A 27,748-nucleotide genomic window follows, 5' to 3' on the forward strand; every position below is an offset into this window, starting at 1 on the left:
AGTGAAGCAGGACCAGGGCAGTGACTGCTCCTCTGTACTCCCTGTCACTGCCAGAAAGACACTGAGGGGCTGGAGCATGTCCAGACATGGGCAATGGAGCAGGGAAAGGGTCTAAAACACAATTCTCATGAGCTGTGGGCACAGGGACTCCTGGCACAGCTGCCCAAAAGCAGCCCCTAGCACCTCAACCCCAAGCATCTCTGAGAAGGGGCCAAGCACCAGATAATGGCCAGAAAAGTAACTTCCTAATTTTTTTCCTTCCTCCAAGGAAATTTTAAGATCTGATATTCAGCATTAGGATGAGATATGGCCTCAGCTGCATTTTGGGAGGTTGGTTCCTAGCAGCCTTCTGCCCTTGGAGGGCTGGGCTTGTAGAGAGCACAAGGCACTGCTGTGGAGAGGGGGAATGGGGCTGAGGCATCCCAGGATAACTCACACTGGAAGATACCTCTGGAGGTCTGTAGTCCAGACACTTGCCACAAGACCCAGGTTTCCCAAGGTTTCATCCAACAGGATCCTGCAAGCCCTGAGGGTGGCGACCATGGCCTCAGTGGGTCCCTCTCTGGCTCTCCTGGGAGAGCAGGTCACACCTCGCTGTCAGCCCTGCTGGTCCCTGATGGATCAGTCCTGGAGGATCTAACTCAGCTCCACTGTGATCAGGGCTCCTGTGGCCCTCTCCATCACCCCACCCACCACTTGCTCCCAGATGAAGAAACAGTGCCCCTGCCCCATGGCTGTGTGTGATGCTGGGGAGTGCTGAGGTCCTCACAGAGGTGCTGTTGCAAGTAAATTGTTTTTATCTCAACCCAATTTTTTTTGCTTCCCGTTCTCAACTCCATTCCCAGAGCAGGAAGGAGGTGGGAACAGGGAGGGAGTGTGAGCAGCATCTGGTTTGGGAGAGTCTTGGGCAGGGGGCACTGAACTGGGGAGTGCCATTCCTAGCGCATGACAGTAGCTCTTTCTTGGGGAAGTAAAATCCAGACAGGGATTTTTTTTCACAATCCCTTTTACAAGGAGCAAAGGGCTGTCGCTGTTGAGCAGCTAGCAGAGTAATGAATGCATCGGTTCTCAGTGGCAAGAAGGAATGACCTTTATTGTTTTGATTTCATCACATTTATAGAGTTCTCAAAAGTCACCCAGATTGGTCAGTCAGAAGCCTTCCCCCAGGCCTGATTGGCCAGGCCTGCACTGCCCAAGTTCTGGGACACTGTTCCAAAACATCCAAACTTTATCTTTATTTACAAAACACAAGAAAACCTCTCATGGGAAAAACTGTGCTAGCCACAAAGGGCCACGGAAATTAAGGAATAAAGAGAAATTAAGAGGTAACTATTGTGCTGGGGGCAGATGACATGGCTGGCCCCATGCCATGCTGTCACCCACCTCTGCCTGGCACCTTCCTGCTCAGCCATGGTGGCAGGGGTAGCCACAAGCAGGTGGCAATTCCTTCCAGAACCAAACCTGCTGTTCCTGTCATGCCACATGGTGGAGGCTCGCTCTCAGCATTCCTTGGACAGGCTTGGAGTGGGCTGACAGCCTGCCAGGCCACCACTGATGCTCTAACAGGGCTCCCGCAGTGAGTGTGTCCGCTGGGGCTGAGCCCAGCTACGTAGCACAACACCAGCCATGGGAATCCTTACACTGAGAATTGGGCAGCACACGTTGGTCAGCAAGATCCTGGACAGTGGGTCCCATCCAGCATCATGTCATTGTGTTTGTGCCAAGACCTCAGGTCTGTGCCCAGAGCATGGGGCCAGAGCTTGGATGCCAGGATTTTGCAGAGCATTCCCTGACTCCATGAGGGAAAGCCTCAGGCAGCCTGGGAACTCTGCAGCACACAGGAAAAACTTGGCATCTCTGCTGGATGTGGCTGTTGGCATGACTGGGGTGTCTGTGTGATATCTCTGGGGCTAATGGCTGTGGAGGCACATCTCCACCAAGCACCCACTGTCCTACAGCCTGATGGGACATTTGTGCTCTGAAGGGGATATAGGGACTGAAAAGCAAACCCTAGGGACATGAGAGTAATCCAGGATATGGAAAGAGGTTTTGCAAGGGAGTGACCCAGGGACGTGGCTCTGACCGGGAAGGGAGAGGGTGGTTTGGCAGTGCACAGCTCTATCCAAAGCCAGTGGCTGCAGCTGAGGTTTGACAAACTCAGAGCTCACAGCCAGGTGCCACAGTTGCAAAGCAGGCAGGGATGAGACATCTCCTGCCATCAGCCTGAACCCCAGCAGCCACATGATACACAGGTGGGATTCCCCAGCTCTTCATTCCCAGTCTATGCCATTCCTATGGACTAGGGGAATAACCAGATCCCAACGCAGCATTACAGACTGCATTGAGTTGGAAGGGACCTTTTAAGGTCCAAACCCCCTGCCATGAGCAGAGACACCTTCCACTAGACCAGGTTGCTTAGATCCCTATCCAACCTGGCTTTGAGTGTTTCCAGGGATGGGGCAGCCACAGCCTCTCTGGGCGACCCTGGCCAGGGCCTCACCACCCTCATAGGGAAGAATTTTTTCCCAATATCCCGTCTAACCGTGCCCTCTGTCACTGGGAAGCTGTTCTCCCTTGGCTTGTCACTCCAGGCCCTTGTCCCAAGTCCCTCTCCAGCTCTCTGGAGCCGCCTTAGGCACTGGAAGGGGCTCTGAGGTGTGCCCGGGTGCTGCAGCGCTCGGAGCATCCCTGGGGTCCGTGATGCCGGGGCGAGCCCGCCGCGTCGATGCGGGAGAGGCGGGGCTTGGCGGCGGGGGTGGGGCCCACGCGCTACCGGAGCCACGCCCTGCCGCCCGGCCCCGCCCCGCCGCCCGGTCCCGCCCCACCGCCCGGTCCCGCCCCGCCGCTCCCGCCGTCCGCTGCCGCCGCGGTCTAGCGCCCGTCCGTGTCCGTGTCCGTGTCCGTGTGCGCGGACGATGGTGGCGGCCCGGGGCGCTGCCGCCCGTCGCGGAGCGCTGCTGTTGCTGCTCGCCGCCCTCGGATCCTGTCGTCTGTCCCTCGCCCGTGCCGGTGAGTACCTCTTCCTTCCCCCCCACGCCTGTGTCCGTGTCTTCTCCCTTCCCCCGCGGATGCTCGTGAGCCCTCCCACGACGAACCCTGGTGCGGTTGCTCCCCTCTTCCCTTCCATCATCCACATCGTTCCCACGGGGGATCAGCATCCGTGGGTGTTCGTGTTCCTGGGTGGAAGCACGGTGGGAGGTGCCCCCGCCACGCAGCCCCACGGGAGTTTCTCACACCCCGCAGCGCTCTCCGGGGACGAGCAGCGCCGCACTGTCACTCTCCTGCCCGCTGCTGCAGGCAGGGGCCTGGCAGCGGGTGGCAGCGCCGCAGGGCTGGTCCCCAGCAGCTGCTTGGGAGGGCTGGAGGGACCCCCAGATGTGGATCTTGGAGTAGGGAGGGAGCACAGAGTCATAGAAGAGACCCTCGTGAAGCACCTTTATTGGTAGGAAAAAATTTAAAACATCATCAAAAACTAACGAAACAAAGAAAAAATAAAGGTGCTGCAGTGACGGAGTCATCCCGGGGAGACGCCAGGGGCTGCGCTGGAGGGAGTGCTGTTTGCTCACCTGCCTCATTGCCCCGGGAGCGGCCGCAGCGTCGCCCCGCAGGGCTATATCAGTGACGGTGACATTTCTGCTCTCTACCGGGGCAGAAGGAATGGGTGGCCTTCGCACCCGTCCGCGCAGCGCCGCCCTAAGCTGCCCTGCTGTCTGCTGAAGGGTTGTTTCGGGGCGTTCAGGTTTGATTTGTTTGAGTTTCGGGGTCTGGGTTAAGACATTTTCCCTGCTGGGGAGTCTGGCACTGGAGGGGCTTCATGTCCACTTGCTCTGTACCCACTGCTGGGGTACACGGGGCTGTGATGGGCACAAACAGCAGCCCAAAAGCCCAACCAGCCCCAAGCCCCGTTGCTGCCTGCGGGGAAGGCTGGGGCTGCCCATCGCTGCCCGCCCCGGGGAGGTGCCTTGTCCCTGCCTACGGTACGGCCTGTCTCGGGCAGGTGCTTTCCGCCTCGCTGGCGCAGGAGCCGGGAAGGGCCTTCTGGCTCCCAGCATTGTTTGCGGATCCGATATGATTTCCTTGTTCTGGCTCCCGGCAGGGCAGACGCCGAGCAGGCGGACGCCAGGCAGGCAGACTGCTGTCAGCCAGGGCCTGGGTGACCTTTCCATGCTCCTGCCTGCTCTGAGGGACGGCGGGAAGGTGCAATAATTTTTAAATCTCCCAATGGATCAAAACTGTGTGTTTCCATGTCGGAGGGTTGGAGGCAGAGGTAGGGATGTTCCTGCACTTCCCCTCTTCCCATGAGCCAAGGCTGGGGTGGCCCAGCCAGAGGTACTGCTGACACAGGCTGAGATGGGAGGAAGGAGATCTGGGCAGCTCAGATGAGCCACCAGTGATCCAACATAAACTCTGCTGCTTCTGAATTTAAGGGGTTGGTGTGGGATTATCTGGCCTGGCAGTGCTGCTGGGGCAGAGTCCCTTGAGGGGCTGCTGGGGTGGCTGTGCCTGGGTGCTGTCAGGGGGGATAGTGGCAGTTTGCCCTCCCTTCCCAGCCCTGGGAGGATGCTGGAGGTGAGGTGAGTATGAGTGGGCTCTGCAGCAGCCGCCTGTTCCGGTGCTGGGATATTGCACACTCTTGGCACACATGGCGTTGGACTTTCGGCTCTGCTTCTTTCCCCCAAGAGAAGCCAGTGACAGTGTCTTTGTGCTGTTCCAAACATCAGCATCCCATTGCCAGGAGGTCGAGGTTGTATGGCATGTGGAAGTGGGGACCTCCAAGTGGGTTTCTCCTGGGGATGGCTGAAGAAATATCCCTGGGATGCTGGGCAGGGAAAGGAGTCACTGTCGCAACCCCACCACCTTCCTCCCTGAGCACAGTGGGGCATAGGAAGCATTGGCTGTTTTTCCTCACTTTATAATTGCCTTTCCCAGGCAGATGGGGCCAAGCTTGGCTCTCTCTGGGGATGGCTGCAAAGTGGAGGGGACAGGGCCAGGAGCAGCTCCTGCTCTGTGGCATGCTGGTGAAGCTGGCTCTGGGCAAGGAAAGAGCCAGGGAGAAGGTCCTGGACCACCACACCCATGTCCTCTTCCTCACTTTCCTTGGCTGGCACTGCGACTCAGAGCCCCTGCAGCAGATGCAATCTCCTAGGATGCAGCTGCACATGGCACAGTAACATCCTCATCTTGCCATGAGCCTGATCCGAGCTGGAGGAAGGGCAGCAGTACTTTGGAGGCGTTGCAGGGTGGTTTAAGTTTGCTTGCTGCTCCTTGGCTGGGCTTTTTTTCCCCACGTGGCTCTATCCAGCACACCCAGCTTTGGGCAGAGTCCCTGCCTCACCTTGTTTTCTGGCTTAATTTCCTGGAACATGAGTGAGAGCAGAATTTCTTGCACCTTCTTGAGTAATTAGGTTACCAAATTTCATCTATTATTATCATTGTTATTATTGTAAACAAAAAATGTTTTTCAAATGGGATGACAGGCTAGAACCCCATTTTTTAATAATCCTGAGCCCCTCAACCCTGCTGCCACAGCCATCACGTCATATCCCAAACATCTGGAGATGCTCAGCAAAACCTGAGTGGTTCTTTCCAGTCCAAGTGACCCATCTGGCCACGTTTGACCTGCCAGCTCCATGCTGCTGCTCCTCCTCGTGCCACTCTGCAGGGATGTGGGTGGAAGCGCAGGTGCTGGTGTTGATACTGGCTGCCCCTGCTCTGTGGTGGGACAGGGACTGCTCAAAGTCCCCAGCTAGACATGCAAGGCAGGAGCCATCCCTTGGGAAGTTCCCAGGCCCAGCCTGTAGTGGGATTGTCCATCTCTTGGCTTTTCCTTTGTGTTCTTGTCCATCGCTGCACTGGGAAGAGCACTGGGGTGCAGTGGCCCCAGGGACCCCCATGCTGACCCCTGAAGCTGGGACAGCTCCAAGCCCCTCTTGGGAGCAAGACAGCAGGGCTGATGCTGCGCCCATGGTGCTTGCAAGGGCTTGGCTGCCCTGCCGAGCTCCCTGGGGCTCTGCCCAGTGGATGAGCAAGTAGTGGTCTCTCTCTGACTTCCCGCAGGTCAGTCTGCAGGAAGCAGCTTCAGGTTTTTCTTGAGGCACAGGAAAGGTTGTCTGGGTCTGCCCTGGGACTGATGGTAGTGGTGCACAGTGGTCCCACTCAGCCATCCCATTCCTTTGAGCCCCCATGGCTGTATGGTGGGATGTCTTCTGCCACACTGGTGCAGACCAAGTGTTTCTCCATGCAGTAGCTGAGGTACTGCTCCCAAGTTTCGTTTTCTATGTGGTTTTATTCTTGGAAATAATGTCTCCACTTTGTTATCTGGGGTTACGTTTGCTCAGCTGGCGCCCATTGTGGGAAAGGAGCTCTTGTGGGGGTGAGATGTTGGGGAGCTGGGATATGGGGCACAAGCATCCCATGGGACTCCACAGTCCAGTACCTATGCCAGGGACCTAGGCAGGGCTCCATCTGCAGGCCTGAGGAGGGGGAATGGGTGCAAAGATGTCTGATAATTCTAATTGCAGAATCAAAATCAAGGAAGAGTTTATGGAAAAGATGGGGTGAAAGTGCCTCATCCCTTTTGCTGTAGCTGTCTGGGGACTCACAAACCCATGGACATCCCAGCAATACCCTGGGGATGCCAGTGACGGGACAGCTGGAGCTCAGGGTGGGGAGATTGTGGTTCCAGAGCCAGGGGCATGCTGCTTATACTGTGCAGGGTCAGGTCCTTTGGATCTGCAATTTTCTGGCAGCTCTGAGACTGGTCCCCCACCCTAGGGACCCCTCAGTCCCCAGGGTGCCTGGGTCTTCCCGCAGCACGGGGGAAGTTGCGTCGATGTTTGCCTGAAGCATCTCTTCTGGGGCATTGGGGGTATTAAGAGAGGTAATCGGCTTAGCCCTGCCGAGCGCTTCCGGAGGGGCACAGTGACAGGGGGGTGACAGTGTGGTCAGGGCACTGGGTACAGAGAGGATGGTAGTGAATGCTGGAGACTAGAGGGGTGATGGGGTGTTTGGGATAGGAGGGGTGTTGGGGGGTATCAGGGGTGTCAGTGTGACAGGAGCAGGAGGAACAGAAGGCATCACAGGATGGACAGTGTGCTGGGGACAGGAGAGATGTGGCAACGCTGGGGACAGGAGAGGGGATAGCATGGTGGGGATTCTGGGAATGAGAAGGTTAATGAGGGCTGCTGGGGACAAGAGCATTGATGTGGTGATGGGGATGTTGTGGACAGGATGGGTAGTTTGATGCCCAGGGACAAAAGGCATGACTGGATGGCCTCTCCCCAGGCACAAGGTGCTGATTGCCTGGGCAGAGGGTATAGGAGCTGTCATCAGTCCCATCCCTGCATTAAATCCATAAACACAGTGCCCTGGTACTTGGTCCCCTCAGGAAGCTCTGGGTCTGGTCCCCCAGTAGCTACCCTGGGCTAGCTGCCCCCAAAACCCCAGGGCCTGGCTCCAACACTACTGCCAGCACTGAGGTATGTCCCTCCTGTGCTTGGGTGTTACTGAGCACCACTGCCGCTCCAAATGGCAGCTGCAGGCCTGTAATTAGCCACTTCATGAGCTAATGAGAATTGCAACAGGAAGAAACTGGCCGTTAAGTGCCTGGATTCAGCTTTGAATTGGAGGAAGGAAATGCAGCTGGAGCAGGTCCTGGTCCCTGCCTTATCCTGTCCTGGAGCACCGCGGGCTGCAACTGCCCGTGTTAACCCATGCACACCGTGGCACATGCTGGGATCCCTCCTCCATGGATGGAGGACGGCAAAGCCTTTGAGGGGCATTAGCTGTTTGAGTGGGAACCGATCACTCTAGGTGGGTGACATGAGAGGTGACATGTCAGCTGAGTGTTGGCAGGGACCCTGACTCATTGTGACACAGGGGTTCCCTGGGCTCCTGGCCCCTGTTCCATTCCTATAGCAAGGATACTGTGATAGAGGTGGAGGCAGGAGCTGTGGAAGGTGCAGGTCTCCAGTGCACCCGTAGCACCCATGGCTGCTGCTCGTGCTTGGCTGGGGGTCAGCCGGGGAGTGTCCTGGGGAGCTCACTGCTCTCTTGTGTGCGAGGAGCTGCTCTGCCTCAGGGAGTTCATCATCTCGCACCTGTCAGAGAGAGGGCGGCCTGGTGAGCTGATGTAATGTGACCCATCCTGCAGCCATAATTCCTGGCTTCCTGCCTAGGAAGGAGAGAGTTTCCCTGAGCTGGCTCTTCCTATGGGGCATATACACCAAAATCTCTGGGTCCAGCTCTTTTGGCACCCTCTGCAGCCCTTTTCCAAGAGCTCTGGGATGCTGTATGCACCAGCGTCCCTAGGATGCAGCTGTGCATCCTATGGGCCCCCAGTTTCTGTGTTGATGGGGCCTCTCAGCTTCTGGGCTTTGCCCCATGGGACACGATGACCCTGCAGGTCCTTATCGCTGGTGGTGGCTGAGTCAGCACGAGGTTAGCCGTGGGTGCAGCCCCAGTGGGGTGGGTGCTGCAGCCCCTGCGTTTCTACCTGCCTCTGGCCTTGCATGTCCACTGGCACAGGGTACCTACCCAGAGTCCCTTTGCTAGTGTTTGTTCCAAAGGCTGTTGTTCCAAATGCTGTTGTTCCAGTGGCAGTTCTAACGGCCATAAAGATTGGCCCCAGTCGCTCCAGCACCTGTGCACCCAGCACCTGTGGGTGAGGAGCTATGTCCCCAGACACCTGTTTCAGGGTGATGGGCTGCTGGGAGCACCAGGATTGGTGCCAGGCAAAGCGAGCTGGACAAACAGACAGACTTCTCACCTTGAACAATGCCACCTTTGAACTGTCTGAAGGTTTCATCAGCAAAATCATGCTTGTGCCCCTTTCCCAAAGGCTGCAGGGAGTGGGATGGCTTTGGCTTTGCTAAAGAGCATCTTGGCCCTGGTGACTGCAGTGATGCTGCTGCTCCGGGCAGGTATTTCCAGCCCAGCAGTGGGAGTGTGTGGTAGCTTGTCGCTGCTTTCAGATGACCAAGCTGTGCTGGCCCCTGGCAGCTCTCTGGATGCTGAGCTGTGGGGTGGGCTGCCCTCTCCCACCTCCCTGCCATCAGCAGTGGCTCCAGAGAGAGAGCTCACCCAGGGCTGTGGCTCTGCTGCAGCTCACTGGGCAGGTGTGTACCCATGGGATGCTGCCATGCTGATGGGCCAGTGCCCAGGAATGCCAGGAGGTGAGATCTGGACCCCATCCTTTCCCTCCGACTGCACAGCACTTCCGGTGAGTCTGTGGTGCCAGGTCTGCCCATCCCCTGCAATGCTGGCACAGCAAGAGTCCAGCACAGTGCTGTGCTGCTCATTGGGGTGTTCCAGAGCACCCCAGGGGTGAGAGGAGGAGCCCCTCACTGGTGCTTGCTCTGCACCATGGCCCTGGCCACCAGCTGCTTCAACATGGTGCATAACCTGCCCAATAAAAATGGAATTAAAGAACCCAACCCCAACCCTGGCAGGCTCAGGGCATGCACAAAGCTCATTGGTATTTACTTGAGCAAAACCTGATAAACAAGACCTAAAGTGGGTGGTTCAGGCTGCAAAGAGCAGCCAGATGCACGGGATGAGGTGGCATCGGTGGCAGCCTGGGGTCCCCAGTACGGGTGGGTGTGCATGCATCAAAGCAGAGCAGCAACAGGTTTGGGCAGGCAGACCTGGGGAAATGGCATGTGGCACCTGGTTTGCCTTTTGCTTTTTTTGTTATTTCTTCTTTTTCTGAATATCTGAAGCCACTTGTGTCTGGAGGCACCCTGGCACAGCAAAGGCACAGGAGGGATGTGGTGGTGCACATCCTGGATGCGGCACAGCCTCTGCCGGGCTGGAGTTGGGGCTGTCAGCATCCAGGGGTGTTGGGGCAGGGATAGTAGGGGGAACTTGCTTGGCTCAATGCCCTCCTCACCGGCCACAGGCAAGGAGAGCCATGTCCTCTTCTGCCTCCTGGCTCTGCCCAGTCTCTGATGGGGTCTGGATCTGTGGTTTGCTGGAGCTGTTTCCACCCATTGCAGTTCTGTCTCCTGTTCTCACAGCCCTGCCACTCCAGCTCTTTCATTTGCACAGCAGATGGGCTGCCAGGGCAAGGACCAGGGATTTTTCTGGCCCAGTTAAGGGGTTTGAGTAGTGATGACACAAAATTCCACTCCCTCATCCTGGCGGAGATTGCCTAGCGCTGCCCCAGCCTGAGGTCACAGAAGCTTGGGATTTTGGGGTGCTTGTAGATGGAGTCTCCTCTAGAGCAGGGATAGGCTCTGGGGAACTCTGGTGGTTGGGAGGTGACATGTTTGGGGATGCCGAGGGTTTGGCATCTCCCCACCTCTGCGGGAGCCTGGCTTAGCTCCTCCTGGCCTTCCCTTTCCCCTTCGGCATTAAACCTGGAGCAGGACAAGGCTCTGGAAGCCCATCATGATGGCCTCAGGACTGCAGTGTGGGTGCACACTACACTGTCTGTGGTGCCTGTAGTCCAGGGCTCTGGGCTGGTGGCTCCAAAGCAGCAGCAGGGTGAGGGTGGGGATAGGGGTAGAGGTAGGAGTGGGGGGAGTGCTGATGAGGCCTTCTTCCATTGTTCCTGGGTGGGGACATGTCTGGTGGGACTGTCCCCTCGGTGGGAGCAGGATGCAGTGAGGTGTTTGCTGTGCAGGCATGGGGAATGCTTCCAGGGGTTCCCTACTGGTGTTCCCTGTCCCCAGCCTGTGGCGCAAGGCTGCTGGCACTGTTCCTTGGCCATGACAGAAACCATGCTGGAGATCATCTCTGCCAGCTGGGCCAGACCTCTGCACTCACCAGCCGAACCTGGGAGCCAGAACGCGAGCCCTGATGGCCTCAGGGATGGGAGCTGGTGGTGTGTGGTATCTGCCTGACCAAACCTGCACAAAGAAACACTTCCAGCTGTTCCCTTCCAGTAGACTGGCACACACTGGTGCTGCTGCAGGACATGGGCCCAGACTGGTGGCCATGGCTGTACCATGTGCTCTGTCCCCAGCGGTGACATGATGTGACCAGCATCCCCTCACTCTGGTTTGCGGGGTCAGCACTGCAGAAAGCCCTGCTTCACTGCCTTTGTGTGGTAGGGGTCTTGGATGCAGAATTTTCAGGGGCAGGAGCACAGCAGTGATGTGAGCAGCCGCTGGCAGTGGCAGGGCTTGCACAGGGACTGCCTGAGCAGTGGTGTCAGCTGTGCCCGGGAGTGGAAATTGCTCCAGGGGTGCAGCCTGGTCGCCCTCCACCTGCTTCCTAGGGCAAGCGGAAGCAGAGCAGGGGGATGCAGATAGGTGAGGAAGTCCATCAGGTCTTGGCCACCAGCAGGGTGTCTTTCCTGCAGTCACTGTGTGTTACCCAGTGGCTGGTGTGTGTCACCTGTGGTTGGTGTGTGTCACCCATGGTCACTGTGTGCAGCATCCAGCCTGGCATTGTTACTGCAGCTGCTGGCAGTCATGCTGTGACTGTTCCTGATTCACTTCGAGGGCCACATCCCTGGGCACAGGACAGTGGAGGTGAGGTTCTGGGGTGTCTCAACAACTCCTGTTCCTGCCTGCTGCTGGACAGCAGCACTGCCCCTGCCCAGTGGGGCTTGGGCAGGGGGAAGCGAGACCTCAGGATCCTCAGTCTGATGGGGGCATCATGCCAGCCTGCCTGGCCAATGCCTGCCCATCAGCCTGCCCAGGACCTGCTCCTGAGTGCTCCTTCAGAGCCAGAAGCAATTTGCAGAGCTGGGAGGGAGCCACAGCCAGTGCCAGCTGGCATAGGAAGTGCTGGGAGGGTATGCAGGCTGCAGGAAGGGCCCACAGCAGTTCCCACTTTATCTGGCTAGAGGACGAGGATGAGGAAGAGGAGGACAAGGAGTGACCTTGGAATGGAGCTGGCAGACACCACACCACTGCAGGCCCTGTGGGGGCTGCTGCCGCTGCTGGGGCTCTCGTGCCCTTGCTGTGGTCTTCCCTCAATCTCAGCCAGCATGCAGGGGCCCAACGTGGATGTGAGACCTGCACCCGTGTTCCCCAGACACCGCAATAACCCCCAATCTCAGTGTCCCACCGGGGCCATGTCCTGCTGTCATAGAGGGGTCAGACCCAGTGGTCCCAGGCAGGCTGCTCTGTGCCCACGTGAGTGTGCAGCCAGTGCCCAGAGGGCTTAGCCCATGCCTGGTGGGCTCTGCCAGCTCACACTGCTGGCACTGGGCCTGGCAGCTGAGGAGCAAGGCTGGGTGTTGGTATTGCCAGGACCTTAAACATTTGCACCAGTGCTCAGCACTAATTAATTATGCTCTTATATTCACTTTTATCTCTCTATATCCAGCAGTGACGCAGCAGGGGCAGTCCCTGCCTCCCCAGCCACACTGATGTCCTCCTCAAGTTTATTTGTATTTCTTTTTCACCTGTATGTTTTGGCATGAGTGTGGAAGAGCTGCTCCACCCAGGCTGTGACTGCCAGTGGCTCCATGCCCTGCCCAGGCACTCCCTGTCGCAAGCACTCTGCTGGCCCTGAGTACCGCCCTGGATGCCCAGCATGGCTCTCCCCTGGGTGAGTCCTTGGGGATGGAGGTTTGTGCTCAGCTTTCCTCTGTGGATAGCACATCCAAAGGCCTTGCAGTTCACATGCCCATGTTTCCTCCTGGGCACAGGTTTGTTCCTGCTTACACGTGTCCCCAGCTCATGCCCACCTGCTGTCTGTGTGTGTCATCTGCTGATGACATCCCCTGCATCCCCATGCATCCCCTGGCCTTGGGCTCAGCTGCTGTCTGGGGTCCTGCCTGCAGGGAGCCACTCAGCTCCTTCAGCGCAGCAGCTCAGCTCAGCCCTAAGCTCATTTTAAGGGATTACCCCAGTTGTGCTGTTCTGGACTCCCTGCCCACCTGTGCAGGAGCTGAGGACCATGGCAGGGCAGTGACAGCAGTTGGAGCATACTCCTCCTCTGAACACTTCTGCCACACCTGGACAGCAGCATCCTGGTTGTGCTGCACATTCCATATCATTCGTTGCTCACTCCTCTAGTCTGTACTGTCCTGCCAGCAAGGCCATGCAGAATTAGGGTCCACAGGACCCCAGCCAGACCCTAGCTTGGGTCCCTCTGCCAAGCCCACCTGTGGTCAGGCCATGTTTGGCCTCACTGGTGCCAAGAAGGGAGGCATGGTTGGGGTGGGAGGATCCCAAACAACCCCCAGATTCAGCAGCAGCCCCGCAGGTGCAGAGGCAAGACCGGGAGCTGCGGCAGGTGTGCTGGCACTGGTACAGGTGAGTGGCATGATGGTGACATGGCCACAGCTGCGCAGAACTGGGACTCGTGTGCTGTGCCAGCCCCAGTACCTGCCTTGGGGCAGTGTTCAGGAGGTGGGACCTATAGCCAGTGTTGGGGAACCCACCACCTGCCTGCTCCAGCACTGGACAGGTGGCACCACCTCCCCAGGCATGTGTGAGTGTGCAAGGATGGGACAACATTGGGGCGTGTAGTGTGACAGCCCCCCAGGGTGGCAGCAGTGAGGGTTGGAGATGCCTATGTGGCGCCTGGGTGCTGGCACACATAGTGCTCAGTCGCCATCACCTAGCATGGCACTGAGATGCCTGCTCCCACCAGCAGAGGACTCTCACTGCTGGGCTTTGAGGAGGGCTCAGAGAGTTGCAAAGCCTCTGTGGGCCCCCTCAGCCCACAGGGTGCCCACGCAGCAATGCCAGCTCACCAGTCACTGGCTGGTGACACATGGGGAACTCTGAATCGCAGCCAGTGACAGCTGGGCAAGCACAGCTCATTCCTCAAACAGAGGTAACAGCCTTCACTGGCAGGATCCAGCCTGGGCTTTATTTACCCAGTTGCTGGATTCTGGCTCAGGGCTCTGCCGCTATCATTCCTCACAAGGTGGCTCTGAGGGTCTTGTTGAGGTCTGGTGCTGTGGAGTGACTCACACTGGGGTGGCTCCTCCACCAGTGATCAGCTTTTGGCAGCACCTGTTTTATGGGGGGAAGTGTTTCCATTAGCCTGTGGCACAGGCAAGGGCCCCTACAGGTGTCCCCCACCAGTGCCCCCATAGGGTTATGTCATGTCCCAAGCCTGGGGCTGCACAGTGCTGCAACCTCCTCCTGCCCCTGAGTTTTAAACAGCGGCCTTGAGAGTGACCCCGGGGAGGTGAAGCCAGGAGCCAAGTCAAATTTCTGTGCTTAAACATCTGATTATTTTCCCATTAAGCACTAGTTACCCCCCAGCCATGTGGCTGAGCCCCACACCATCCCCAGGGAGCAAACCCAGCTCCCATGGGCGCGGTGGGCTCTTCCCGCCACCCCGAGTGCAACCCTGTGCCTGGTTTGGGGTTCAGCCAGCATTAAAATTGCAGTTGCTGTACTCTTGCCAGTGCCAGCCGAGGTGGGGAAGGTGATGAGTTCCTCATTAGGTGCAGTGGGGAGTTGCCTGGGTGCAGGCTGGGGGTCCTTAGTAGCAGCTGCACCCTCCAGGGAGCAGTCAATAGTGAAAATCAGTCATGCAAAGGCAGGGGATTGCATATCTCGCTTATGTGACTTTGGGTTGACGTCTTTCCTGCGCCCTTGCTAGGGGAGCAGAACTGTCATGATTCGTGTCCTGGCAGTTCCATCCTGTTCCCAGGACTCTCCTCTGTGTACAGGGTGCTGCCCTGGTGTGTTGCAGGAGTGGGGATGCTCAGGACAGCCCCCACAGTTGTGGTGCCCCTTGCTGTGGACTGGTCAGTGCCAGGGCTGTTGCCGGTGTTGTCGTCCCCAGGCACAGGAATGGGCAGATGGCCGGTATGTTGCTGGTGCCGGTGTGGGCGTCGAGGGCTGGCAGGGACTGCTCGGGGCGCGTGGGCCGATGCTGGGAGCCGGCTCCTGCCGTGACTCATTGCCAAGCTGGGGGCGGCCAGCCTGGCCCTGCTCCAGTGCAGCCCCACAGTCCTGCTCCCTGCCCACTGCTGCCTGCGGGAACGCTGCGGGTACACAGCGGGCGTGGCCATGCACAGCAAGGTGAGGGGCAGAGTAGGGCAGCTGTGTGCCGCACCCCCATCCAGCTATGCAGCCCCATGCAGCTGTGCCCCATCTAGTTCTGCCCCCCAACCAAATGTGCTCCCCATTCAGCTGCATCCCCCCATCCAGCTGTGCACCCCCAACCAGTTGTGCCCCCATCCAGCTCTTCCTCCCACACAGTTGTGCCCAGCCTGAGCACTGGGTGCACTGAGGGGCAGCTGGTTCTACACTGCCACCAGCTTGTGAGGGAGAGACACTCATGCTGCAGCAGGACCAGCAGTGTCACCATCAAAGCCAGGGCCGCAGCATGTCCCCACAGCCCCCTGCTGCAGGTGGCACCTGAGTGCTGGCCCTGCATGTCACTGTCCTCTCTGGTCACAGTTTCTGTCTCCAGCTCTGTGCATGGTTTGCCCCATCACCTGGTCTGGGACTCATCTTTGTGTAGGACACAGGGAGCCTGTGTCCCCCACAGAGGTTCCACTGGTCTGAGACCACATGGGGTGAAGACCTTGCCACGATGGCACTGCCACGGCACAATGGGTTGGTGAGGCTGGAGCCTGGGGGACTCATTCCTGTACCCAGGGAGTGGAGACTCCCTGGGGCTGACACGGGCATGAGATGCCCCATGAAACTGTGAGCGAGGTTTGGAGTGCAGTGCAGTGCTGGGGAGGGCTGGCTCCCGGGCAATGCTGAAGGGTTGGGAGCCTAAGCACTAGTGCCAGCACTGTCACAGCCCTGCTGAGGCTTGGTTGAGGCTTGGGGGAGTTGGTTTGGGACTTTTGGTTTGACAATCACCACACAAGCATCAGTCTGTGCTGGCTGGATTTCATCACCCTGTGCAAGGCAGGCAGGGGTGGGAGATCCTGGTCACTGCCAGCTCTGCAGGGCTCAGAGTGTCCTGCAGCACTCCCATGGGGTGTCCCACAGGATGATGGCAGCCTGGGGCTGGAGACCCGTGGGAGGAGGATGGGCACTGCATGCTCTTCACTGCAGGCAGCAAAGTGCCTTGTGCAGGTCATGGAGTCATAGACTATCTCGAATTGGAAGGGAACCATGAAGATCATTGAGTACAACTCCTTGGTTATTAGGCTTGTGGGTAATTGCAGCCAGTAATGGCTTTGTGGAGGAAAAGCAGGGCCAAGGGGCGGCTGTGGTGAAGCCAGGAGCTAAAGCAGGAGCAGCTATGGGAAGCCCGGCGCAGCTGGGTCCCATTCCAAGAGGCCATGAACAGACCTGGAGCGTGTTTGACCCTTCTTCTCCTCCTAAGCTGTTTTATCCTGTCCCCACAGCAGCATCGTGTCCCCGGAGCCTGGACTGTGCCCTGCAGCGCCGAGAGTTCTGCCCACCGGGATCAGGTGCCTGTGGGCCCTGCCTGCCCCCCTTCCAGGAGGACAACCGCGGACTCTGTGTCCAGAAGCAGCTCTCACCCAGTGGTAGGTGCACCCACCCTCCACCCCTCTGCCTGCACACCTACCCTGCACCTTTGCAGCTCTGGGAGATTCTGTGCCTCAGGGCAGCCCCCCCACCCCAGCAGTACCCCATCACCTTCCTTCCCTCCATGGCAACTGTATCTCTTCAGGGATGGCTGCTCTTCTCCCTCTTACCCCACTCCCCTCAGCTGTGGGGTGGTCTTGGGCTGGCAACCCCATCCTGCTCTACATTCATCCTCCTCTGGTGACTGCATGTGGCCCTGCCAGTACTGTGGGGAACCCAGGACCTCCAAGGACAGGAGTGGGACAGGTGGCTTCTGGGGCTCTTCAGGGTCTGCCTGGCTGTTCCAGGTTTCAGGCTTTGCAGGAGCAGGTGAATAGCTTTCAGCACACAGAGCTGTGACTTATGCTGACTCTGCAGCAAACTAAAACAGGAGACCATGGCCTCACCCATCCCAGGGTAAGAGCTCAGCTCCCTCTCCCAGGGCTGAGCTGTGCTGGTGTTTGGGATTTCAGTGCCTGATTCCCTTTGGTTTGAGATGTTGGGCTGTGGTTCAGGACTACTCTTTCCTTGCTGGGTGATGCTCAGCATCCATGCCAGGAGGGTTGTAGTCAGCTGTGACGGGCAGGACCACTCTCTGGCTGCACACCAGGGCACTGAGTGCTGCACTGAGTGTTATTCCTGACTCCTTTCCCAAGGAATCTGACAGGCTGTGGCAGTCTGGGTGGCTGCACTGTGCCAGTGGGCAGAAAAATGGGCAGAGCACCCTGGGAGCAGCAGCCCATGGTCACCCATTGCACTGCTGCTGCAATACTTGAAGGGTGCTCCGCGTGCAGCCTTGGTACCTGTGCCCCTGGTTCAGCTGCAAAGACAGTGCTGGGGGCCAGGCACAGGCATTTTTTAGTGTGACAGTCAACTCTTCGTGCAGCTTGGAAAGCTATGGCAGAGCTATTTCTCTGCCCCCTTATCATGAGGTTTCATGCAGGTTCAACTTGCAAGTGAACTAAGACCATAATTATGGCTCCACAGAATTATTTTGCTATAACTAAAATGGAGTGGCCTCTGTGGCTGGGGAAGAGACTGGCCATACCCTCAAGCTTCTCCTAGTGGGTTGTGCTGGGGACCACCTGGATGCAAGGTGGTGGCTCTGGAGTGCCTCTGAATCACCTCCTGGCGCAGAACATATTGGCATCTCCCCCAGCCTACCATTCTCCACCTGCTCTTCACTCCCACTGCCCCCAAAAGTCTCCTGCAAAGGGGGTCCCAACTCCTGGGGGAATTTCAAAAATATGCAGGGTGGCTTGTCCTGCCAGGTAGAATGGACAAGCACTGGTCATTGAACCAGGGAGGCAGCTCCCCCTGCATCTGAACTCCATGCAGACGTGGAGGAGTCCTCTGGGTTTTGGGAGATTACTTTGTGTTGTTGAGCACATTCAGGGTCCAATCAGGGTGCAGTTGGAGTCGTCCTTCACCTATGGCTCAGCCTGGGTAAGTACATGGAGGATGGCAGAACCCAGCGTGCCCTCAGTGCCATTCCTTCTGGGAGGAGAATTACCCTGTAAATCAGAGGGGAGATCCCCAAAGCAAGGCCCTTTGGATGAAATGGGAGGGATGGCTGGGAGGGATGAGAGGGGATGGCACAGGAATGGGGACTAGACTTAGTGTTTGACACCAATCAGCGCCCCTGCCACAGGCTCTTCATCCACTGGAGCTGAATGGCTTAAGCCGTTTTTTTTTATGTGAAGTCTTGAGAGCAAATTCCCCTCTTGAAAGGGCTGCACATGCGCTGGCGTCTCCATAGCAACCCAGCTCCTTTCTGAAGGATGTGGCCACAGTTGCATCCTCACCCAGAGAGACGCAGGACCACAGTACCATCCTCTAAGGACCCACCATGGGAGGATGTTGACACCAAGGTCTCTCCCAGCCCCATCCTGTTGTCCCAAGCAATGCTGCTAGCTTGTGGCAGCAAAAGTGTGGGGACTGTGGTAGATAAAAAAGGGGGATCCCCTCCCAAATCCTCTATTTTAGCATCCTGAGGATGCCCAGCTCCTCTTGGTGGGGAGGCACCATTTGTTTTTTCCATGGGGGCTTTCACATCCTGCCTGCGCCTTGGTCTGGTAGCAGCAGCAGAGAAAGCTGCAAGGGAGAGGAGGTGCTGTGATAGCTGCATTTAGGGGGGGATGTGAGGCAAACAGGGGGATGCTGCAGCCCAAGGATGCCTAAGACTTTAAAGGCCCTCATGCTGCATGGGCAGCTCCTTTAAAGGGTTACACATCCTTGAGCCACTTGTGACTGCTGGTGACATGGACCCTGGGATCCTGCCACTGCGCCATCCCCACAGTTCCTGGCAGGAGTGTGGGCAAGAGCAGGGTGTCCTCTCCCAAGAGCAGCTTTTTGGGGTGAAAAGCACCATTTGAGGTCTCAGGAAGGTGATACATATGAGTGATGTGTTCCTGCCATTGGTAACAGCATGTGTGGGGGTCTCAGCATACCCGGCACAGCATCATCACCACGGCACGGGTGAGGTGAGGTGGGATGCATGGAATCTCAATAGAGTGCATCCCACAGCTGGCCGCCTGCGCCTGGCTGCTGCTGTCTTGCACAGGGCTCTGAGCCCCCCCAAAATCCCACAAACACCATGGTGCTGCATGTGTCTCTGCTGTGATGGGTTTGAGTGATGTGCTTTGGGCTGGTGGGTCCCATCCTGCTTCTGCTTGACCAGCGTGGAGCCCCACTGGGCTGCAGGAAGCACTTTGGGAAAAGGGGGAAAAGGGGCCTCAGTGCACAGACATAGGGGTTCCCCCTTCCCTGCTTGCTGTGCTACCAGCACCAAGGAGGATATCAGCCATCCTGGGGCAGGACTATAGAAATTAGTGGATGTGTAGGAATTTTGTGCCCTCCTGTGGACACTGTCAACTTCAGGTTTCTTCAGCCCAGGGCAGAAGCTATACGGGTCTCTCCTTGGTCCCTGTTTCCCCAAACTGTCAGGGTAGGTGTGTGTCCCAGGGTTGAGCGCTGAGGAGGTGGAAGCTCTGAGGAGAGGCCAGGGCCAGAGCAGAGGGGCTGGGGGTCTGTGTGCTAGGCTGGCCATGCCATCCTGCTGCAGCAGTGGGGACAACAACCATGAGGGGGCACCCACTCCCTGCACAAAACGTGCCTGCACCCGAGTGCCCTGTACGTGTCCTGATCACCGTGTGCCCCTGTGTGCCCTGTCCCTGTCCCATCCCTACCCTGCATGTCGTGTGTGCCCTGACTGTACCCAGCCTGGACCCTGTTCCTCCCTAGCTTCTCTGCTCCTCCTTCTCCTGGGCCAGTCAGGCAGGAACTGGGGCTCACCCCAGCCCCTGTTCCCTGGAGCAGCTCAGGGCCAGCATCTCACACACTCACAGTGCCTGGCAGGACCTAGCCCTCGGTGCTCTCAAATGTGTGATGGCAGCTGTGGAATCACTAGGGGAGGATTAGCTGCTACACAGAATGGGAGGTGGGTGACTTTTAGCCACTGGAAGAGAATCTGGGGACAAAGCTGGTTAACACAGGTAAGTGGCAGAACCCAAGCACTTCAGCAATGCCAGTACCCCAAAACACTGCTTCAGTTTCCTGTATGCCACTTCACACACTCCCACAGGGTGGGAGACTCAGAGGGACCTGGCAGCTGCTCCGGCTGCTTTTCCAACTTTTTTCCTAGCCACATCACATCCAGCACCAATACAGCCTGATGGTGGCACACACGGGATGGACAGGATTGTTCCCTAGGTCCTATGGGAATGGGAACAGACATTTCCCTGAGTGCAGAGGGGAGCGAGAGCCAGAATGTCCCCATCCCAGGCGCCAGGCTGTCCCACTCAGGCACAGGGCTATCACACTCAGTCCCATTGCCAACTCCCTTGCCCATTGGGAGAGTTTGGCCTCATGCCAGCACCTTGGCACCGTGGCATTTGCCTGTTGGGTACAGCATTGGTACAGCCCCAACCTGGCACCACTTGGCCATGGTGCTGCTTTAGGATGGGAATAACAGGGTGCAAAGAGCCAGGGAAACGCAGGGCTCCAGCCAAGGGTGGGAGGCTGGGGGCAGTTTGGGGATATGGGCACAGAGAATGTGGGGACAGTGACTCTTGGTGCTCTTGTTTAAAGCAAGAGTGTCCCCCTTTTAAACTGCTTTTTGGCTCATCTGGCTCTGAGTCATGAGGCAGCAGGGTGGCCTTTGTGCACAGAGGGAATGAGGGTTTATATCCAAACACTGGAAGTGAGGACAGATTCCAGAGGAGACATAATTGTTATAACCTTGAATTACCTGGGGGTCAAGCTGCCAGTACCACCTCACCTTCATATGTCTGGATTTATCACCCAGGGCTTCCCACAGGGGACAGCCTGAATATGGGCAAAGGAAGCAGGAACAGGATGGGGATTGAGATGGGAACAGGGAAGGGGACAGGGATGTCTACTGTCTTTGAAGTTGAGTTTAATCCTGTTAAAAGCAATGGTGAGTCTGAGAAGCCCCCACTCCTGCTCCAGTGTTGTCACCTTGTGGGTGGGCACCCCCAGGCCAGAGTGGGGGTCCTGCCTGTACCTGATGCTGCAGGTACTGATGCTGATTCATCCCCTGAGGGATGAATGTCCCTGGTGAGCACTGTGCCAGTGGCTGGGACAGCCACCCATGAGATGCTGCTCGGCCCATCCCCTGGGGTATGTGGGGCACCTCTGCCACCTCCCCAAAGGAGGTGCATCCTACCAGCTGGAGCTGGAGCGAGGGCTCCCATGCTCTGCTGGACAGCCAAGCTGAGCCCTGCTCTGGGGTGGCTCCAGCCGCCCTGGGCCATAAAGGACAATTTGGGGTGAAGACCAGTGTTTGGGTGTCCCCTGACTGTAACTCACTGTGCTGGAGATACCCCTCAACCTTGGGGCAGCAGGGCAGCTGGGGAGTATCTGCCCTCATATAACTCCCGTCCCTCCTCACTGGCGGCTGCTATGTGACCCCGGGGCAGAGACACAAGGCAGGTCGTGCACAGCAGGTGCTGGCACTCTGCCCTCCCTCACAGGGTCTGCAGGACCTGCTGCCTCTGGCACAAAGGCAGATGCTGTTGCCTCTGATCCTCCAGCATTTGTGCAGTGAAAATCCCACCAAAAGCAGCAAGGATACACACGGGCCCCAGGGCCCAGCTTTGGGAGAGCTGCATCTGAGGGGGCTCGGACTCACCACCACCTGTGTTTGCTGGAGCTGGGAAAGGAGCCTCTTCTTGGGGCTATCGGTCTGGCCCTGGGGGTGGACGCACAGCTGCACCCCGCAGTGCCCACCTCACACCCGTTCTCCCATAGGACGGACTTCTGTTCCCAGCTTGGAGGCAGAAATTGATTTTCTCGCAGATGTGCTGGCCAGGCAGGAGGCTCCTCGCCATCACCCGCTACAGGATGGCAGACCCAGGAGTAAGTGCTCACTCCCTGCTCACAGTGGTGCCAGGGACCCCATGGCAGCCAGACCCTGCACCTGAGGCTGGTTTGCCCTCTGGAGCTACCCAGGCACTGCTCAGTGCTCTGTCTTCTCCCACAGCCACCCTGGTGCCTGATGGCAGCAGACAGTATGTGCCCAGTGGGCTGAGAGTGGGACGTCTGCAGCAGGGCCCTGCTGGCACCATGGCAGCCACCACGCTCCCCACCACTGCCACAGTCCAGAAGTACCCAGTGGAGGCGTCCCCCATCCCTGCAAATGACAACATGGTGCTTGGTGAGACCCTGGAGGCTCGTGGAAAGGTGTTTCACACCCTCACCAGGGAAGCGTGGGCTGGTGTCACCATGCTGCCAGCTCACCCACTGTCCCTTGGTGTCCCCTCTACCTCTGCAGGGCTGATCGTGCTGTGCACAGTGGCCGGGATCTCAGCGCTGATTGTTGCAGCCGTCTGCTGGTACAGGTGAGCTGGGGCTGCCGACAGTCCCTCATGTCCCTGTGCCCAGGGCAGTGTATTCCTGTGCTTCCCAGGCATGAGGGGTTGGAAGACAGGCAATAGCTGCCCCTGCCAGTCCCCCAAGGTGTGGCATCAGCTGGCCAAGGCAGGAGGACAGTGGTGAGATGCCCCCATGCCACGTGCAGGCTCCTGGGACCGGACACCTGGTGTGGGCATCACTGTGGTGCTAGGTGCTGACACTGCCAGCACATTGGTGCCTTGTGCCCAGCCCCATGGGATGGAGGTGGCTATGCCTCTCACGGTGCCATCACAGGGAGCAGGGCTGACCCTCTGAGGGTCACTGAGTCCTCAGTGGAGTTGTCTGCTCCTATGGCTCCCAATGTCCACTAGGATGGACTGGAGAAGTCATTGTCCCCCAGCACTGGGTGCTGGTGAGGCACCTCAGATCGTGGGTTCAGTTTTGGGCCTCTCATGGCAGGAAAGTCATTGAGGAGCAGGAGCATGTCCAGAGAAGGGAATGGAGCTGGGGAAGGGTCTGGAGCACAAGTCTTATGAGGAGCAGCTGAGTAAGCTGCAAGGGCTCAGCCTGGAGAAAAGGAGGCTCAGGGGGACCTTCTGGCTCTGCATAACTCCCTGACAGGAGGGTGCATCTGGCTGGGGGTTGGGCTCTGATCCCAAGAAACAAACAATAGGATGAGAGAAAATGGCCTCAAGTTGTGTCGGGAGATTGAGGTTGCATATTAGGGAAGATTCATGGAAACGTGGTCTGGCATTGGAAAGAGCTGCCCAGGGAGGTGGTGGAGTCACCATCCCTGAAAGTGTTCAAAAAACGTGGATGTGGCACTTGGAGACATGGTTTGATTGTGGACTTTGGCAGTGCTGTGTTAATAGTTGGACTTGATTTTAGAGAGCTTTTCAAACCTTAGTGATTCCCTGATTCCCATTCCCCTCACTGGCAGGCTGCAGAAGGAGGTCAGGCTGGCACAGAAAGCAGACTACTCAGCCCAGCGAGCAGCCAGTCCCCTGCCCTATGACAAGATCTCGGTAAGGTGCCCACAGCCCTCCCTGTGGGGTGTTTGGCACTTGGGCCCCAGTGCTCTGCTGGAGGCCCTCCACCAGCCGGACTGGGACCCTCCAAAATCCGGTCTCCACAGCTTTTCTTACTCTCTCCACAGCCTGGGGACAAGACGCTGGCTCAGAGCGCCCAGATGTACCACTACCAGCACCAAAAGCAGCAGATGCTCTCCCTGGAGAAGTAAGCAGCCTGGGAGCAGACAGCATGTTGTGCCATTAACTGGGGTGGCCCTAATCATCCCACTGGGCTTCACCCCCTTTCTACATCCTCTCCCACCCAGGCATAAAGAAGAGCCCAAGCTGCCAGACTCAGCATCATCTGATGAGGAGAATGAGGATGGAGACTTCACCGTGTATGAGTGCCCTGGGCTGGCTCCGGTATGCGGGTGCAAGAGGGCCGGGGTCCCTGTGCGTGTGGGCATGTCCAACATGTGCCTGGGCTGTGCAGCTCCTTGTGAGGAGCCTTTTCCACATGTTCTTCATCAAACCTTGAGGTGGTCCAACCCCTCTGCTCCCGCCATGTCCCTGACCAGCCCCACTGGATCTCTCCAGTGGACAGGAGTGCATGTCCTGGCACAAGGCTTTTCCTTGGGAGCAGAGAACTAGAGCAGCCCTTAGCACACTTGACCCACCCTCCCTGTGGTGACCTGGTCAACCCTCAGGCTCCTGAGCACCAGGACTGGGGGGCTTGTCCTTGTGCCACCCCAATGCCTGGAGCACAGACCTGTGACCCCTCACAGCCACAGAAGATGTTCCTGGCTGGCAGGGGACCTCGGGGAAGGGCAGCTCTTAACAGCCCTGGGTACAAAGAGCACAAAGGGACGAAGAGGAGCTTTTTACATGGTAATAGCTGTGGAGCCCAGCCATCAGGGCCCAGATCGAGGGTCATCATTGGGTCTTTACAGGCCCATTGAAGGGCACTTGATGGCAGGCAGGCAGTCTGGGCAGGGCAGCCCATTCCTGCCAGCCAGGCTGGGACTGCTGTCCTGGGGTCCTCAGCCCAGACGAGACCTTGGGTTTTACAAATCACCCCACTCCATCTCCTCCTGGCGGGGAGGCAGCACCTTTCCAGGATGACGGGGGTCCTGGTGTTTGTCATCCATCGCCGCAGTGCACTAGGTCGCCCCACCCTCCTCCCTGCTGGGCTGGGGTTCAGACCCAAACGCCTTGGGATGGGGCAGCTGAACCCCAACTTGTTTTCTGACCTCCCACCTTTTTCTTCCCCCATCCCTCTCCCTCCGCCACGGCAGACTGGAGAAATGGAAGTGAGAAACCCGCTGTTTGACGACTCCTCCTTACACTCCTCCAACCCCAAGTCACACCAGTAACCTCCCCGCCCCCCATCTCCTGTGCCCGAGCTCGCTACAGACTGTGCCCGCGGCCGTGCCCGGCGGGGCGGCTGTGCCGGAGGGCCACCCACAGCTGGGTCGAGGGACGCAGACCCCACGCTGCCAGACTGTTCGACTCCTGCCCAATAAACACCCACTAACAGCTATGGGGGGATCGCCCCCGTTTCCAGCGTCCTTGTCCTCTTTGCTGCTGTGATTGTGTCCCTGCCTTGCCCTTTGCTCACTGCTCTCGTGGGTGCGGGGGGCAGCTGCTGCTTTGACACAGAAATTGGGGGCGTACGGGAGGCGCGGGGCGGGGGCGGGGGGGCTGCAGCACTGTCCCTTGTAGCTGGCTTTGAGGAGGAAGCTGCTGCCCTGGTTGCAGCTAGGCTGATGTGTAGCAGCTGGGAAGGGGGTGGAGAGAGGGTCAGAAAACAGGAGAGGGCCAGGAGGGCTGGGCATGCTCATGCCTAGCATCAGGGCTGCCAGCCTGCCCAGAGCCCCTCTGCCAGGGATGGAGCCTTTCTCTGGAGTAGGTCACATCACTGAGGGCTTCAGTGCCCATTCTGCCCCCTCCACCCCAGCGTGGGTAGCTCCTGGCAGGAGAATAGTGCTTTGGGAGCCAATGGCAGGAGCAGGAGCAGCTCAAGCAGGTGCTGGCGTCAGTCCCCAGGATGCTCCTTCAGATGCTGCCCCATGCTCTGGCCCCTTTAGGGGTGCTGAACTTCAGAGGTCCAGGGGCATGGACAGTCCCAGTTTCCAACACCAGTGCCACTGTGGCCTGGCAGCTCCCACCAGGCTCTGCTGGCAGAGGATGGGCTCTCTCATACCACAGGCCACAGTGGGGTAAAAGCTCAGAAAAAAGGTTCAAGGTTTTGTTTTTAAACTGATGTGGCCGTGGGAGGGGAAGGAACAGGACTGGAGGGAAATGGGGTGGCTGAGAGGGGTAGCCAAGGCATGAGGGCTTTGCTGTGCTGCTTCAAACCCCATGGAGCCCATGCACTGGCAGCATCCCTGTGGAGCCTGGCACTGTGTGCCCTCTGGGCATCCCGCTGTGGCAGGCGTCAGTCTCCAATGCTCCATCCCAGGCACTTCTTGGGCTTCAGACACTCTCTACACCCCTCTGTTGCCCGTGTCTAGCCTTACCAGGCCTCACTAACATGTTCATGCTTGGAGCCCAGTGCTGCTTCTCAAAGTCTCCCAGCTGCATTGGCCGTGACGCCCTCCAGTAGAAGGCACAGGACAGGGTTTGGGTTACTTTGCACAGGTGTGGCTTCATGTCCAGACCCTGTTGTGAACTGTCACGGCCACAGGTGACCTGTTGCACTCATGGGAGCCATTGCACACTCAGGCAGGCACGGGCAGGGCAGGCAGCAGTGACAGGAATGTGCTGGTGAGCGATGGTGGCATGGGACTGCCCCTGTCCCTAGCGGGGTGGCTGACGGAAGCCATCATGGCACAGATTCTGTCCCCATGTCCTGCACTCCCCCTCCCCGTGGGCTGCTGCCACTCTCCCCACACCTCTTCTTGTTGTACGAATTGTAGTTCTTTTAAAAGGAGATTTTATTAAACGACCATGTTTGAGACCCATGCGAGTGTGTGGTGTGGCGCCCGCTGCTCAGGCGTCTCCTCCCAAGAGCGGGGTGGGACGAGGGGACAGGGAAGGAGGATACTGTGGGTCCGCAAACCTTGTCTAGGGAACAGTGAGAAGCCATCCTTCTACAGCTGGAGGAGCGTTGAAATCCTTCCCAAGGGTTTTCCCAGACATGGAAAGAATGGGTGATTATTTTCTTGTTTCTCAGTATTTGCCAGGAGAGGTTTCTCCCGGGAAGGGTCGGGTGGGAGCCCCCGCACCCAAGCCTGCAGCACCTAGCACCCACCCCCACCCCTTGCCCCCAGGGCCCTTCGCACGTCGGGGATGGCAGATAAGAGCTATCGCGGCCCCGCATTGTGTGCAGCTCCTTTGATCACGCCAGCACCCCCATCAGGCTGATACCATCTCTCCTGGTTTCGGCAGCCGGAGGTGGGTGCTGACTCATCGCCAAAACACCCACCCGGGATGCTTCTCTCTTGGGGGTCTCCAGCTGCAGCCCTGGGCGATGCACACCCCAAATAACCCGAGATGCCCTCAGGGCTCAGTCCTGGGGAAACCTAGCCTCGCACCCACACCCCTCCACCTGCACCACCCCCACTGCCGAGGTCCCCAAATTTGTCCTTTGCTCACACAACCCAGCAATCTCTCTTGGAGCACATCCAGACATTTTGGGAAGCTCTAGCTTGTAGTAAAAACTAACTGTTCTGCCTGGGAAGACCCCCTCGCTCTGGGCATGACGGCCACAGGAGCCCTGTGTCCCCTGGAAACCCATGTCCCCACCACACATCTAGGCACGGAAGATTCATTTGTCCAGGGATAGGGCACCTGTGCTGCAGACATCCAAGGGCATCAGCCCCCACCTCATTTTCCCCAGCTGTAACACAATAGGGAGGGCCCACTGGTGTATTCGGGCACTGTGGTGGTGTGGGTGGGACCCACATTACAGCACAGGGCCTTTGTAATGAGGGGGCAGAACTGCACCAAATCCTCTGGGATTTTCCCCTTAGCTGAGTTTGGAAGCACTGACTCAGTCCTGTCCACCTAGCCCAGCTACAGCCCAGCAAGCTGTGCTGACAGGGAGCAGGTTGGCATTCCTCTAGGGATGGGGTTTCTGGAGCTGAGCCCCCTGCCCAGCCCTCCTTAGATGGTCCTGGGGTGACCCCCTCACCATGGGACCCTGACTCACCACGTGCAGGACTGCAGCCCCCCTTTGGTGGGCAACTCAGGGCACAGCCCCAATGGCTTTTCCATCACTTGCCACAGAAGAGGGTGGGCTGACCATGAATAAAACATCATCTGAGCTCATCCACTCTCTTAAGGTCTCATCCCCAAGCACTAGTGCCACACCAGCATACTCAGCAAAGGGAGGATGAGCAGATGTACATCTCAGCCCTCTCCAGCCTGCTGCTGTCTCAGCGAGCCAGAAGAGCGTTTCTTTCTGCTTCCATTTTCTTAGCAGGATCCCTCCGATCCCTGGCT

At 58.0% G+C, this 27,748-nt stretch overlaps 1 protein-coding gene across 2 annotated transcripts; it reads left to right on the forward strand.

Annotated features, from left to right (window-relative positions):
* The first annotated feature begins 2,825 nt into the window (after positions 1-2,825).
* Positions 2,826-26,265, forward strand: NPDC1 (neural proliferation, differentiation and control 1). Of its 2 annotated transcripts, none has more exons than XM_085076570.1 (9): positions 2,826-3,009; positions 16,238-16,378; positions 21,690-21,797; positions 21,922-22,095; positions 22,213-22,279; positions 23,233-23,317; positions 23,449-23,528; positions 23,629-23,725; positions 24,598-26,265. In XM_085076570.1, exons 1-9 carry the CDS (start codon positions 2,916-2,918, stop codon positions 24,673-24,675), a joined length of 924 nt encoding a protein of 307 aa, XP_084932696.1. In that variant the 5' UTR covers positions 2,826-2,915; the 3' UTR covers positions 24,676-26,265. The 2 variants fall into 2 exon arrangements, with proteins under 2 accessions (XP_084932696.1, XP_084932695.1); XM_085076569.1 differs by having other exon boundaries at positions 2,827-3,009; positions 16,235-16,378.
* The last annotated feature ends 1,483 nt before the right edge of the window (positions 26,266-27,748 follow it).

The sequence above is a fragment of the Lichenostomus cassidix genome, chromosome 17 (genome assembly GCF_008360975.1).
Source record: "Lichenostomus cassidix isolate B80296 chromosome 17, HeHo_3.0, whole genome shotgun sequence".
Lineage (NCBI taxonomy): Eukaryota > Metazoa > Chordata > Aves > Passeriformes > Meliphagidae > Lichenostomus > Lichenostomus cassidix.